The 16,536-nt window shown below is 40.5% G+C and overlaps 1 protein-coding gene across 4 annotated transcripts in view; it reads left to right on the top strand.

Moving 5' to 3' along the window:
- LOC122554410 (interleukin-12 receptor subunit beta-2-like) overlaps positions 1-16,536 on the top strand; it is a 140,523-nt gene that overhangs the window by 59,132 nt on the left and 64,855 nt on the right. For all 4 annotated transcript variants that reach the window (XM_087990670.1, XM_087990671.1, XM_087990669.1 and 1 more), the window contains 3 exons: positions 7,617-7,824; positions 10,445-10,675; positions 11,195-11,296. In XM_087990670.1, coding sequence (XP_087846796.1) covers positions 7,617-7,824; positions 10,445-10,675; positions 11,195-11,296 — 541 coding nt within the window. The remainder of the gene's footprint in view (positions 1-7,616; positions 7,825-10,444; positions 10,676-11,194; positions 11,297-16,536) is intronic.

The raw sequence follows: 16,536 nt of genomic DNA, 5'->3' as shown, positions 1-16,536 counted from the left end.
TATGTTTGGATCGGAGACATTTTGGCTTGGCCTTGAATTTGACCAATGCAAGAATCTTCTAGAAAGATGCAGGAAGTGCATTGAATATGCAGATGGGTGTAATATCACTAGGTTCCTAATGCAATTTTTGACTCATTGTCTTGAGATGTTGGCACTTTCTGCCTATGCCAATTCAGATGCAGAGATTTACAGATATACAAAACTAACAGATGCCAATGCTTTCACTTTCAAAATATAGCACAGTACTACTCATTCACAACATTAAAATAATTGCACACAGAAGCCAGAATCCCATCACCACGTCAGCCTTTACTTGTGCACAGTCCACTGGCTGTAGCCAGCCAGCTCAGTCACATCCCCAACCAAGATTCTAAATCCCTGTTCTTATTGGCCAGCAAGGGCTTGATTGGGGTTATCAACCTTGGCCAATCAAGGATCAGTCAGCAAGATCCAGCTGGTTCCAATTACATCCCTCTCCCCACCAAGTACAGAGATGCAAGCCTGGTCTTTTTCTTGTAGCTTTTCCTATGGTAATTTCACCCCAGGTCTAGTTCCTCTAACTCAGGCTCAGACAGGCAGGATGTACCAGACCATAGCATCTCTGGAGGTTCCCCTCTTCCGGCAGTAACAGTATTGCGGCTCTATTTATCTTGGACTGGAGTTTCCTCAACACTAGGAGAGCCTACAGTTTCATATAGGCTCTGGATATTGAGGGGCCAGGTATGTTTTGTTCCTGCCTAGTTTGCAAGGTAGGAGCTTTCAGGTGATCCACATTTGTGGAAAACACTCACCTATACAAACTTGAAGTCATAGGACCTGACCTCACCTCATATCCATGCAACTTCATTCCCATGATCCTAGCACCAAACTTTGTTCCCTGCTTAAAGTGTTTCTCTTGCTCAAAGGAAAAATGTAGCCAACATGAGTTCCTGTTTCGGTTTTACCCACCCTGCCCAGGTCCGAGAGTACCATGTTTAATCTAATAGTCCTCTTCCATCAGCACCTCTGCTGTAGCTATCCCTGTTGCTGCATGATAAGTGGTCCTATAATCAAACAGGAACTGGGACACTTTGCTATCAAGTGACACTATAGGCTTCCTCCAAGTCTGTCTTCAACCTTTGGACCACTCAAACCACTAGATTGTTGGATAATGGATGGTATTGAGCTGTCCTCATGTGCTGCATGCCATTCACCTTTACCCCAAAATACTTAAACTCCCTGCTGGTAAATGGTGTCCCATTGTCCATGACCAATATTTGAGAGTCCATGTATTAGAACAATGCACACAGCTTCTCCACCATCATCCCTCAGTTGAGAACTAAAACTGATAGCATCTCAGAAATTAAAGGCTTAACCAAGTTCAACTCTTGGAAGCAGTTAGTCCCTGGTGCCTCTGGCAAAGTTAAGTCCCTTATAACCAAAGGCTGACAGCTCACAGCCAGTAAGAATTATTCATTGCTTTTCAGCTGCTCTAATGCCATTTACCCAGAGAAAGTTATCACATTCTTCCACATACTGAGCCCAGCCTTCAACAGCAGGAGCAAACAAGTAAAAAGGTATGATGCCAAAATGCTTACTCCACTCCAAGCTGACTAGTCAGCAAATATTCTTCAGGCAGGTACTGTTTTCTCCTGTCATCACTGAAATATCAGCAGAGCCTGGTACCTTGTCACTATTTAGCCATGCAGAATACACTGGTTATGGCAAGCCAGCTCAAAGTTGAAACTTTATTGCTGGAACAGCACAGCAGGTCAGGCAGCATCCAGGGAACAGGAGATTCGACATTTCGGGCACAGGCCCTTCTTCAGCATGATAGTTTTAGTTCTCAACTGAGGGATGATGGTGGAGAAGCTGTGTGCATTGTTCTAATACATGGACTCTCAAATATTGGTCATGGACAATGGGACACCATTTACCAGCAGGGAGTTTAAGTATTTTGGGGTAAAGGTGAATGGCATGCAGCACATGAGGACAGCTCAATACCATCCATTATCCAACAATCTAGTGGTTTGAGTGGTCCAAAGGTTGAAGACAGACTTGGAGGAAGCCTGTAGTGTCACTTGATAGCAAAGTGTCCCAGTTCCTGTTTGATTATAGGACCATTTATCATGCAGCAACAGGCCAATCTCCTGTTCCCTGGATGCTGCCTGACCTGCTGTGCTGTTCCAGCAATAAAGTTTCAACTTTGATCTCCAGCATCTGCAGACCTCACTTTCTCCTCCAAGCCAGCTCAAAGTCAGTTACTTAAACTGAGGAGAATCCAAATCTCCTGTTTATATTTTTTTAAACAGGAAAAAAACACAAAAATCAAGAAACAAACCCAAAAGTTAAGTGGCTACTTTAGACAGAAGAAAAAAAACTCTTCCCCTCCTGCAGAGAGCAGCAAGTAGTAAACTGACTGAAGCTCAGCCAAAACAGAGTCAATCCCTTAAACTAAGGGATTCTAAATCTCCTGTTTATAATTTTTTTTTTCTTCTTTTTTTTTAACAAAGTGCAATAGTGCTTATTTTTTTCCCCCAGCACACATGGTGTGTGTGTGTGCAGGTGTGAGACACAGTGAAAGACACAAAGTGCACGAATCTTTATTCAAATTCCACCACCAGGAAGGTAGGAAAACACTCGGGTGGCCAGTGACAAACACTGCCCTTCACATCAAGGGGCAGTGCAGTGTGATCAAAACAGTGGGGGGGAGGGTAGGGACTAAATCAAAATAGAGTTGGAGGGAGAAATAATGCACTCCACTCCCTGCGGCGCCCACCTCTCCTCTCCTGTTTATATTTTTTTTTCTGGTTCTTTTTTTTTAGCAGTCTATTTTTTTTTTACTACCACCTAAGTGCGGTAGTGCTTATTATTATTTTTTTTTCCCCAGCACCCATGGTGTGTGTGTGCAGGTGTGAGACACGGTGAAAGACACAAAGTGCACGAATCTTTATTCAATTTCCACCACCAGGAAGACAGGAAAACACCAGGGTGGCCAGTGACAAACACTGCCCTTCACATCAAGGGGCAGTGCAGTGTGATCAAAACAGTGAGGGGGAGGGTAGGGACTAAATCAAAATAGAGTTGGAGGGAGAAATAATGCACTCCACTCCCTGCGGCGCCCACCTCTCCTCTCCTGTTTATATTTTTTTTCTCTTTTTTATCTTTTTTTTTCTTTTTTTCTTTAGTGCTTACAACCGCTGTTTATTTTATTTTTTTTTAATTTAACCCCCACACTACCACCTAAGTGCGATAGTGCTTATTTTATCCCCAGCACCCATGGTGTGTGTGTGCAGGTGTGAGACACAGTGAAAGACACAAAGTGCACGAATCTTTATTCAATTTCCACCACCAGGAAGATAGGAAAACACCCGGGTGGCCAGTGACAAACACTGCCCTTCACAATAAAGGGCAGTGCTGTGTGATCAAAACAGTGAGGGGGAGGGTAGGGACTAAATCAAAATAGAGTTGGAGGGAGAAATAATGCACTCCACTCCCTGCGGCGCCCACCTCTCCTCTCCTGTTTATATTTTTTTTCTCTTTTTTATCTTTTTTTTTCTTTTTTTCTTTAGTGCTTACAACCGCTGTTTATTTTATTTTTTTTTAATTTAACCCCCACACTACCACCTAAGTGCGATAGTGCTTATTTTATCCCCAGCACCCATGGTGTGTGTGTGCAGGTGTGAGACACAGTGAAAGACACAAAGTGCACGAATCTTTATTCAATTTCCACCACCAGGAAGATAGGAAAACACCCGGGTGGCCAGTGACAAACACTGCCCTTCACAATAAAGGGCAGTGCTGTGTGATCAAAACAGTGAGGGGGAGGGTAGGGACAAAATCAAAATAGAGTTGGAGGGAGAAATAATGCACTCCACTCCCTGCGGCGCACACCTCTCCTCTCCTGTTTATATTTTTTCTTCTTTTTTTTCTTTTTTTCTTTAGTGCTTACAACCCCTGTTTATTTTACTTTTTTTTTAATTTAACCCCCACACTACCACCTAAGTGCGATAGTGCTTATTTTATCCCCAGCACCCATGGTGTGTGTGTGCAGGTGTGAGACACAGTGAAAGACACAAAGTGCACGAATCTTTATTCAATTTCCACCACCAGGAAGATAGGAAAACACCCGGGTGGCCAGTGACAAACACTGCCCTTCACATCAAAGGGCAGTGCTGTGTGATCAAAACAGTGAGGGGTAGGGTAGGGACAAAATCAAAATAGAGTTGGAGGGAGAAATAATGCACTACACTCCCTTCAGCGCCCACCTCTCCTCTCCTGTTTATATTTTTTTTTAGTGAAGGGGAATGAGTCCCCTGTTTATTTTTTTTTAATTTTTTTTTAGTACCCATGGTGTGTGTGTGCAGGTGTGAGACACAGTGAAAGACACAAAGTGCACGAATCTTTATTCAAATTCCACCACCAGGAAGATAGGAAAACACCCGGGTGGCCAGTGACAAACACTACCCTTCACATCAAAGGGCAGTGCTGTGTGATCACAACAGTGAAGGGGAGGGTAGGGACAAAATCAAAATAGAGTTGGAGGGAGAAATAATGCACTCCACTCCCTGCGGTGCCCACCTCTCCTCTCCTGTTTATATTTTTTTTTACAAATCCTATTTATTTATTTAGTTATTTATTTATTTTTCTCTTTTATTATTAACCCCCACACTACCACCTAAGTGCGGTAGAGCTTATTTTATCCCCAGCACCCAAGGTGTGTGTGTGCAGGTGTGAGACACAGTGAAAGACACAAAGTGCACAAATCTGTATTCAATTTCCACCACCAGGAAGATAGGAAAACACCCGGGTGGCCAGTGACAAACACTGCCATTCACATCAAAGGACAGTGCTGTGTGATCAAAACAGTGAAGGGGAGGGTAGGGACAAAATCAAAATAGAGTTGGAGGGAGAAATAATGCACTCCACTCCCTGCGGCGCCCACCTCTCCTCTCCTGTTTATATTTTTTTTTCTTTCCTTTTTTTCTTTTTTTCTTTTCTTTTTTTTTCTTTTTTTATTATTTTAACCCCCACACTACCACCTAAGTGCGGTAGTGCTTATTTTATCCCCAGCACCCATGGTGTGTGTGTGCAGGTGTGAGACACAGTGAAAGACACAAAGTGCACGAATCTTTATTCAATTTCCACCACCAGGAAGATAGGAAAACACCCGGGTGGCCAGTGACAAACACTGCCCTTCACATCAGAGGGCAGTGCTGTGTGATCAAAACAGTGAAGGGGAGGGTAGGGACAAAATCAAAATAGAGTTGGAGGGAGAAATAATGCACTCCACTCCCTGCGGCGCCCACCTCTCCTCTCCTGTTTATATATATATATATTTTTTAATTTTTTTCTGTGTGCAGGAGTGAGACACAGTGAAAGACTGAAAGTGACATTTCTGTTTATATTTTTTTTATTTTCTTCTTTTTTTCCCTTTTTTTTTCTTTTTTAACCCCCACACTACCACCTAAGTGCGGTAGTGCTTATTTTATCCCCAGCACCCATGGTGTGTGTGTGCAAGGGTGAGACACAGTGAAAGACACAAAGTGACATTCCTGTTTATATTTTTTTTTTGTTTTTTTTTCTCCTTTTTTTTCCCCCACACTACCACCTAAGTGCAGTAGTGCTTATTTTATCCCCAGCACCCATGGTGTGTGTGTGCAGGTGTGAGACACAGTGAAAGACACAAAGTGCACCAATCTTTATTCAATTTCCACCACCAGGAAGATAGGATAACACCCGGGTGGCCAGTGACAAACACTGCCCTTCACATCAGAGGGCAGTGCTGTGTGATCAAAACAGTGAAGGGGAGGGTAGGGACAAAATCAAAATAGAGTTGGAGGGAGAAATAATGCACTCCACTCCCTGCGGCGCCCACCTCTCCTCTCCTGTTTATACTTCTTTTTATCAAAAACAGTGAGGGGGAGGGTAGGGGACACTCCTGTTTATTTTATTATTTTTTTTTTTATTTTATCCCCAGCACCCATGGTGTGTGTGTGCAGGTGTGAGACACAGTGGAAGACAAAGTGCACGAATCTTTATTCAATTTCTACCACCAGGAAGATAGGAAGACACCCGGGTGGCCAGTGACAAACACTGCCCTTCACATCAAAGGACAGTGCTGTGTGATCAAAACAGTGAAGGGGAGGGTAGGGACAAAATCAAAATAGAGTTGGAGGGAGAAATAATGCACTCCACTCCCTGCGGCGCCCACCTCTCCTCTCCTGTTTATACTTTTTTTTTTTACCTTTAACCCCCACACTACCACCTAAATGCGGTAGTGCTTATTTTATCCCCAGCACCCATGGTGTGTGTGTGCAGGTGTGAGACACAGTGGAAGACACAAAGTGCACCAATCTTTATTCAATTTCCACCACCAGGAAGATAGGAAAACACCCGGGTGGCCAGTGACAAACACTGCCCTTCACATCAAAGGGCAGTGCTGTGTGATCAAAACAGTGAAGGGGAGGGTAGGGACTAAATCAAAATAGAGTTGGAGGGAGAAATAATGCACTCCACTCCCTGCAGCGCCCACCTCTCCTCTCCTGTTTATATTGGTCAGCTAGGGCTTTCTTGATTGGCCGAGTTAACAACTTTATTGCTGGAACAGCACAGCAGGTCAGGCAGCATCCAGGGAACAGGAGATTCGACGTTTCGGGCACAGGCCCTTCTTCAGGTTCCTGAAGAAGGGCCTGTGCCCGAAACGTCGAATCTCCTGTTCCCTGGATGCTGCCTGACCTGCTGTACTGTTCCAGCAATAAAGTTTCAACTTTGATCTCCAGCATCTGCAGACCTCACTTTCTCCTCGAGTTAACAACCCCAATCAAGGATCTTGTAGTCACTACAAGACTACACTTACATAACCAAATCCACTAATGGTCACTCAATCACTGCAGAATTTAGTAGACAATGGATAGATAAGGGCTGTACCCATTGATAGTTATGATTGAGTGGCCCACTGAGTAAGCTTTCAAGATCCACAGATGATCTGAAAAGTTAAAGTGCAGTTTTGTAAAAGATTTTCATCAAATCTGGTTAGCATTCAGCTGAACCTCACAAGGATGTTTGTATAGCTCAATCCTATACTGACCTCCCTCAGGATTGTGACACACCAGTCTTAAACTTAATTGGATAAATTGAGTTCAATGTTGCAACTACTATGTTTTATGTCTTCTTGTTGATGGTAGGTGGAATGGCAGTGAAACTCAAGAATGAAAACTGACTTGGGCTTGGGCTAATTCCATTGAAATTGCTCCTCTTACCTTTAATGCAATGAAATGGTCACACAAAAATCCATCCCATTGAGGATGGTTCATTTTTAAAAGCTGCATATTTTCTTAATGTGCCTCTCTCCTCATACATACATGCAATACAATCTTTAAAATGCTGAGGTTAAGATACCATTTTAAATTTGGTGATTTATCAACAACAATAAATTAATTTTCCAACTTATGCCAAGACTGGAAATTGGGAACAAATCAATTGCCTCACTGAGGTAATCCATCAAATTATGTAATAGTTCTATTCAGTAGAAAATTCTTGAAGCATCACAGGTGGTATAGAAAGGTAATCCTTGGCTAACAAAGCTAAAATCCTGATATTATTCTACAGTGTGACTGATTCTTTTCCATTTACAGCCTCTTCATCCTCAGGAAACTAGGGGCATTATTCTTGGTTATCGCATATTTTATCAACAAAATGGACGTGAAATGACCATCCGAGTGTGCAGTGCATCAGAGACTCAATACAGTTGGCAAACTCCTTGGACACCAGACAACATCTTTGTAACAGCGTTTAACTCCAAGGGAGATTCTACACCTGCAATGCTCCACATAGGAGAATCAAGTAATTCCCATTAATTACAGGAAATCTTTCAATTTTTGAGTCTTCATGTAAAAGATTAAAAGTTAACAAGAAGACAAGAACTGATACTTCTTGTGATGGGATGGAGGCAGATATAAATTTTACTTGCATTCAATTCTCAGCATGGCCCACTTTAAACCCAAAACTGTTGACTAGAGATTGTGCCATCTCACATCAGGGGAAATAGAAACAAAGGGCAAGAATCTCAGTTGGACATTCTGTAATATATACGAGCAAACTGTTATAGGAGTCATCAAATAAAGTCAAGAACCTCACTCACACCCTGAATGCCAGGTTCAGAAATAATAATATAGAAATGGCCAATGTTCCTTACTGTCTCACAAGTTTGATAACTGTCAGTATGAGAGTGTGATTATTGTAGCAAAGTAGTAGGAGATTTGCTTCACACCTCAGTTGCAAAAGTTTTCGGCCTTCTCTTACATTTGACATAGTTCTGTAGATCAATGATAACCAAACTGTTTTCTTGCCTTTTTGAATAGACAAAAACAAATAACACAAGTACTAGCTGTGTGGGAGGGCACTTCCTACAGCACTGTGAAACCCAGCAGAGCGACCAGAAACTAACTGCAACTAACTTGTCATGTTGATTCTTTGGGGCCAGGAGTAAGAACAAAGAATGAGAACAGTACAGCATAGGAACAAGCCCTTCTGCCCACCAAGACTGCAGCGATATATGATGACTTGCTAAACAAAAAGCCTTTGGCCTCTACATGGTCTATATCCTTCTATTCCTTGTTTATTCATACGTCTGTCAAGATACTTCTTAAACATTGCTATTGTATCTGCCTGCACCACCTCCTCTGATAGCACATTCCACCCTCTGTGTAAAAACTTGCTTTTCACATCTCCTTTAAACTTACTCCCTTTTACCATAAACCTATGTCACTGAAGAATTGACATTTCTACCCTGGGAAAAAAGACTCTGACTATCATTCGATCTGTGCTTCTCGTAATTGTGTAAATTTCTATCAGGTTACCCCTCAACCTTTGCCATTCAAGTGAAAACAAACTAAGTTTGTCCAATCTCTCCTCATAGCTAATATGCTATAAACCTGGCAACATCTGAGTGAACCATTTTTATTCCCTCTCCAAAGCCTCCACATCCTTCTGGTTGTGTGGCGACAAGAACTGTAAACAATATATAAATGTGGCCAAACTAAGGTTCAATACAACACGACTTGACAATTTTTGTACTCTATGCATCAGCAATGAAAGCAAACATGCTATATGCCTTCTTGACCACGTTATCCATTTGTGTTGCCACTTTCAGGAAACTGTGGACCTGTCCGCCTCGATCCTCTGTATGTTGATGCTACTAATGGTTTAGCCATTTACTGTATACTACTCTCCTTCATTAGATTTTTTAAAGTGCATCAACTTGCAATTGTCCCATTAAACTCCACCTGACATTTCTTTGCTCAAGTTCCCTATCTATATTCTCCTGTATCGTCTGGCAATCCCCCTTAATAGCCACAGCTCCCCCAATCTTTGTGTCATCAATAAACTTTAGTTTCCAAAACTTACATGTCTCTTTTTTTATTTTTGATTAAGCTCTTAATTTCTCTTGTCATCCAAAATTCCCAAATCTTGCCATCTTTATCCTTTATCCTGAACTTGAATTAACTGTTCTTTAAAAAATTCCCACATACCAGATTTACCCTCAAAAAACTGCTCCCTATCCACGTTCCCCAGTTAATGTCTAATATTGTCTTAGTTAGTCTTCCCTCAATTTAGTACATTCACCTGAGGACTACTGTTATCCTTAAAATTTCCAGAATTATGACCACTTTTCCTGAAATGCTTCCAAACTGAAACTTTGATCATCTAGCCTGGCTCATTCCTCAATATTAGGTGTAGTATGATTCCTTCCCTAATTGGACAATTTATATATGGTTTTAAAAAACTGTCCTGGACTCTCTAACAAATTCCCCCATCCAGTAAATATAGAGGAAGTTAAAATCTTCCATCAAACAACTTTTTTTTCACATTTTGGCATAATCTGTCCACACATCTGTTCTGCTATCATCTGCTGGCTGTTGAGAGGCCTATAGTATGATACCATAAAATTACATAGTTCTTGTTCTTGAGATCCACCTATATGGCCATTCTGGATGAGTTCTCCAAGATGTCCTCCTTCAGTACAGCTGTGATAATCTCCCCAAATAGTAATGCCAACTCCTAGACATCTTTTACACCCCTCCCTATCGCACCTGAAGCATCTAAATCCTGGAACATTAAACCCCTCTCTCAACCAAGTCTTTGTAATACCTCCAATGTCATTATTACACATGTCAGTCCAACCTCTAAGTTCATCTGCCTCACTTGTCATACTCCTCACATTAAAACAAATGGTATGTTTTTTTTATCAGAATAGAAGGAACTTTTCTCTGCCTATGTTTTATGTGGCCTGAGAATATTCAGTTCGTGCTTGATTATCCTCCCCAGGATGGAGTGAGCCAACAATGAAACAATTCTTTTTAAAATATTCTGAAGTCTAATCCAAAATCATTAGATGACAGAACTTTGGCTGTAGCTTAGTTTCATTTTGAAATTTGTTCTACTTTATCTCTCACCCATACAGATTTGATGGCTCCCAGAAACCTTAGTGTGAGACAATATGGAGGCTCTAGAATTTATGTTGAATGGGAACCACCGGATGAAGTCAGCGAGCCTGTGCAGGGCTATGTGGTTGACTGGAGAGAAGCAGCTGACAACAACAAGCAGCTACTTGATTGGAAAAGGCTTCCCAAGGACAATCACTCCTTGTTACTAGGACAATTTTCTCCACTGCAAGAATATCTAGCAGAAGGAAGTATGTGTGCAATAAGTCACTATTGTAATTGCTTGCTCCATTACAGAGTGAAATCTTTAAACTCTACAAACCATAGCCATCTGCTTCAGTATACTACCTTACAAACAAAATTGGGGGAAATTCTATTTCTCACCACAGTATGAAAGTGTGAATGAAATTTTAATTAACTCCATGAAAGTTTATTTGTATAAGTATGATAATAATCAAAATTAAAATGGGCAAATAAAATCTTCAATGGAAGATAATTTGGTAATGTGCTATTGAAATCATAGAAATGTCAAATGCACAGTCAGATTTTGAATAATGGAGGTATACGTGCGAATTCTTCAACAATGTTGTGGGTCAAAGGAAGGTTTTATGCTGCATTAACCAAATGAAGTGGAGGTCCTGGATGGATAGATCATACATATTTTGTTGTTGGAATGCATTTATAAATAAGGGTTCATTTATGCTGTCTTATGTTTTATGGTTGTCATAATGTTTCTTAATTTGATAAATGACTTCTACCCTTTCACTTAGGAAGCATTAAACCAAGAAAACGTTATAATATTTCTGTCACTGCAATGTACCTGAAAGGAAGAGGAAAGTCTTGTTCAGCTCAAGGATATTCTATAGAAGGAAGTAAGTAATCTGATTCTTTAATCAAATCCTACACCATCATGCTTCCAAATATCTTCTCTTTCTTTTCCGAAAAATGATGATTGATGATGTTCGATAAATATTGGTCAGACTCCATTAGCTTGTCCAGGAGGTAATTCTATCTGTTTGAATATCAGTGAATATCACAGTGAGTCTGATCTTAATGTCAAACAATGGCTTCTACACCCTCACTTGCCTGCTAAAGTCACTGAAAAGTGATCAGCATCAGTAGCAGTAATCCCTGTAGTTCTTCTTTTCTTTCCAAGTTCATGATTACTAAAGCTCTCCACAATACCCCAGGTGTCCAGATAGGAATGGGTTCAGCTATATCAGCACAAGATATATCTTCAGGACCTGATCAAGTTTATCCAAGGACATTGTGGGAAGCTAGGGAAGAAATTTCAGGGCCCTTAGCAGAGATATTTGTGTCATCTACAGCCACAGGTGAGATGCCAGAAGACTGGAGGATGGTGAATGTTGTGCCTTTATTTAAGAAAAGCTGAAAGGAGAAGCCTAGGAACTGTAGATCAGTGAGTCTGATGTCACTGGTGAGTAATTTGTTGGAGATGATTCTGAGAGATAACACTTACATGCATTTGGAGATTCAAGGACTGATTAAGGATAGTCAGCACGGCTATGTCTCATACCCTCAATTGAATTTTTTGTGGATGTGACCAAGCGGAAAAATGAGGGCCAAGCAGTACACGTTGTTACATGGACTTTAGTGAGGCCTTTGACAAATTCCGTATGGGAGACTGGTTAGTAAAGTTATATTACATGGGATTCAGAGACAGCTTGCCAATTGGATACAAAATTAGCTTGACAGTAAGAGACAGAGGTGGGTGAGGGGTGTTGGAAGTTTGTTTTTTTGGACTGGAGGCCTGTGACCAGTGCTGTTCCTCAGGAATTGGTGCTGGGTCCACTGTTGTTTGTCATTTATATAATTATTTGGATGAGAATGTAGGAAACATGGTTAGTAAGTTTGTGGATTACACCAGAATTGGTGGTATAGCAGCCAGTAAGGAAGGTTATCTGAGATTACAAAGGGACCTTGATTAATTGGGCCACAGGCCGAAGAGGGATAGATGGAGTTTAATTGAGATAAATGTGAGGTGTTGCATTTTAGTAAGAAAAGTAAGGGCAGGACTTACACAGTTAATGTAGGGCCCTGGGGAATGTTGTCGAACAGACAGACCTAAGGGTTCAGGTACATATCTCATGAAATTTGCATCATAAGTAGACAGAGTAGTAAAGAAGCCACTTAGATTGCTTGCTTTCCTTGTTCAGAGCTTTGAGTATAGGAGTTGAAATATCATGTTACATTTGTACAAGACATTGATTAGGTCACTTTGGGAGTACTGTGTAGACTCTTCTGTAGAAAGGATATTATTAAATTGGAGAGGTTGCTGAAAAGATTTACAACAATGTTACCAGTAGTGGAGGGGTTAAGTTATATGGAAAGGCTGGATAAGCTGTGACCTTTTTCACCGAAGTGTAGGAAGTTGGGGGTGACCTTATAGAGGTTTATAAAATCATGAGGGGCATGGATAAGGTGAATAACAAAGGTCTTTTCCCTCAGGCTGGAGAGTTCAAAGCCAGGGGCCATAATTTTAAGGTGAGAGTAGAAAGATTGCTATACTTAAGTTATTTTGGCATTTCTGAGATTACATCTCGAACACTGATTGTCCTTATTTAAGGAAGGAGGTGAAGGTGGCTCAGAAGAAGTTAAGTAGATTAATGGCTGAAATGAACAGATTGCCTTATGAAAAAAATTGGACAGACGGGACTTGATTTCTTTGGTTTTTAGGTGACTATGGAAAGGGGGCTTCCTCTTTTGGGTGAGTGCAGAACTAGGGAACACTGTTTTAAAATTAGGGGCCATCCTTTTAAGATGTAAAGAAAGGGATTTTTCTCTTAGAGTATTGTACAACTTTAGAAACCTTTACCTCAGAAAGTGTGAAGGTGTGGTTATTGAATATTTTAAAGTTGAAAGTAGATAGATTATTGTTAGGCAATAAATTCAAATGTTACCAAGCATAAATGGAATTCAGAACACAAACAAATCAGCCATGATCTTATTGAATGACAGAGCAAGCCTGAAAGGCTGAATAGCTTACTTCTATTCCTAATTCTTATGTTCAAATGTTTGCAGTTTTACCAACTCAGTCTCTTGTTCATTGAATCGCTCATGTTCCATTCAATGGATTTGGCTCTTGAATCTTTTTCACTGGTCACCATAGGGAATCTGAGGTTCCTGGATATGGCATCCCTGCAGAACCTCCTTAACAAGATTCATATCAGTCTTGATGGAATCAAATCCCCAGTGATTAATTTCTCAACTCTGTTAAATAATCTATTTGGCTGTGGCAAAACTAGTACAGCAGCAGTGATCTTTACAATCCACAATCCCTGCCCTCCTGCTTTTAGTGTTCTGTCTTTTTTAACTATTTTACACAATAAGTCCCTGCATTGTTCTTAGACTTAATCTTCCTGTGTCTTCAACAGCATCTGTTCTGAACTGTATCAACTCAGGCCAGGTATAATATCCAAATAGCTTCCAATTGATCCTTTGATTTTTAGATTTCAACCACCCCCTACCCCACCCCAACATTTGGGACCCAAGTCCATTGCCTAGAATTAAAATGCTTGCTGGGAAGTCCAATTATATTCTTTGCAGAATACCTCTAAGTTTCACTTTGGAATTAAAGTGGCATCAGATGAAAACAAAATACAAGTATTTTCCAGGCCAAAAGGGTCAATGCACCATCCCTCCTCAAAACAAACAAAAACTTGCTGAAATAAGACTTTCAAAATACAACACGTTTTAACTTTCTAAACATTTGAACAATGAACTTATCCCAGACTGTGGGTAGTAGTTTTCCCTTGTCAAATTTTGCAACTACACACTAAATTTTTACAAAATAAAGAACGCTGTAAAGAATCTGAAACAAAAACATATATTTTTGGTGAAACTCAACAGGTCTGGTAGAATCAGTGGAGAGGAAACAGTTAGCATTTCAAATCCAGTGACCTTTCTTCAGATCTGAAACAGCAATTCCTGCTTTTGTTTCAAATTGCATTTGCTTTTTACACTTAACCTATAAAGAAACCAATCAAATATGACCAGATTTTAAAGTTTGACTTGCCTGAATTCTGAGAGATCAATTTTTTTTTGCAAACAAGAGTTTGTTTTACTGCTGGTTAATTCATTTTCTTTCAATCTTTGCAAGATATCCCCTTTCCCATTTTGCAGAATCTTTAAGGTTTTTCATGTCCTTGTACAATGGAATTAGGTGTAAATATTGCTGATGTCCTAACTACAATCTTCTGAAATTCTTTCAATTTGAGAATCAGCCCTTTAGATTGCAAAATTATACATACCAATGTGCTTTTTAGAAATGATGAAATTCAAATCTGTAGCATCAGCATACCCTCAAGTTTATAGCGCTAAAGGTGCTAATGGTTAGATCTTGTGTGGGTCACATTGGGTCAGGCAAGTAAAGGGGACATATAGTTGTGTCTCTGCATTAGCCCACATTGGTTGAAAGGGTGAGATCATGATGTGCTGGTAACTACTAAAACTGGCCAATGAATGTGCTTGACTCCTGAAGCAACAAAAATAAGCAAAAAAAGGTGTTTTTTTCTGGGCCTATTTAAAGGCAATTCAGCAATTAGCAGCTGAACTGCTTTTGACTTACATGTGTTCAGGCCAAGTTGATGGAAACATTGTGGAAAGTTACTGAAGGAGTGCAAATATTTCTGCTGACCATTAAAAATTTAAGAGAATTAGAAATGTTTGATAAGTGTGGGGGCACTTGTTGCGGTGCTGTTTATTCTGACGAGTAGGCAGGACAGGCAGAGAACAGGACCAAAGGAGAGTTCTGCTAGGAGGTAGGAGAGGAAGGATTCTGTTTAGATTCCTCAGCGTGTGAGGATTTTCGTGTTGGGATAAGGCAGGAGGCTTCAACTCACTCAAGACATGGTGACAGAATTGTGTTCACTGAGACCTGGAACTTCCAAGCAGGGAGAGAATGGCCCTGTGTACCTGTGAAAATCACAATCACCCTTTTTAAGGATTGAGTGACTGAAGACCTTGAAAGTATTTAGCTGATTAAAGAGCGGGAGAGAGACAGCATGGATTTTAAAACTGTAGAGTCATACCTGATAAGCCTACATTTTTTTTGGAGAGTTGACTAAAGTAGTGGTTGGAGGAATGTTAATGAATATTGTAAGGATTTCGAGAAGGTTCTGTTCCTCACGAGAAACGCACTCACCTGTCACAAAGTCCAAACCTCTGCCACATGTATGTTTAATGATGACCTCCAACTTCACTACCTTTTTTTGCCTTTACTCTCCATGTTGCTTGAACTTACTGCTCACTTGCTGCTTTCTCAGACTTGATTACAATTTCCCTTTGTGCCTATCATGTGCACCATCCAAGTATCTTATTGGGGCATTTGGTGCTAAGTCAGCTTCAGCACTTTCCTTTCTCAGCCTCCGTGTAGAATGACTTCATCCTCGGTAATATTAACCTCCATCTCAAGTCACCATGTTCTCCCTGCGCTGAATTCATAATTCTCTTAAACTTCCTAAGTTAATTCATCCACGTAACTTCCCAAACCATATCATGGTCACCTTCTTGACTATGCCATCACATGTGACCTCTTAATCTTATTATATCAGTTACACATCAAACCTTCATTGGTAATTTCCTTTTATAAATTACCACTCACATTCCGTTTCTACACAAGAACCTTCAGAGATGTGATGCTGGATTTTGATTGGCAGGATGTGACTAGTAGTATTCCACAAGAATCTATATTGAAGACTTAACTATTCGGTGTGGTTTTAATTACTTGGAGAATGAAATAGGAAGCCACAGATCTGAAATTTGGTGGTAGCGCAAGGATGCCACAGTAAATGTTGTAAATGAAAGCAGAAGAATTGCAAAGGAATTTTTATGTATTAAAGTAAATGGGCAAAATTGTGCAGATGAATTTCAGTGCAGGCAATTGTGATGTTGTCCACTGTGGACGTAAAAATGATAAAACACTATACTTCCTAAATGGTAACATCCAAAGAGGTGTGGGTAGTGGTTAGTAGGGGGCAGGGAAGGGGTGAATATCTTTACCTGCATGGATTATTAAAATGGTATGAACATCTGGAGGTGTATTAGACAGCGAAGAAGGTTACCTCAGATTACAACAGGATCTCGATCAGAT

Source organism: Chiloscyllium plagiosum, unplaced genomic scaffold (assembly GCF_037043375.1).
Source record: "Chiloscyllium plagiosum isolate Xiang-an unplaced genomic scaffold, Cpla_swu_hap1 HiC_scaffold_9, whole genome shotgun sequence".
Taxonomy (NCBI): Eukaryota; Metazoa; Chordata; class Chondrichthyes; order Orectolobiformes; family Hemiscylliidae; genus Chiloscyllium; species Chiloscyllium plagiosum.
The sequence above is the reverse complement of the archived record's forward strand: the minus strand, read 5'-3'. Positions and strand labels throughout refer to the sequence as shown.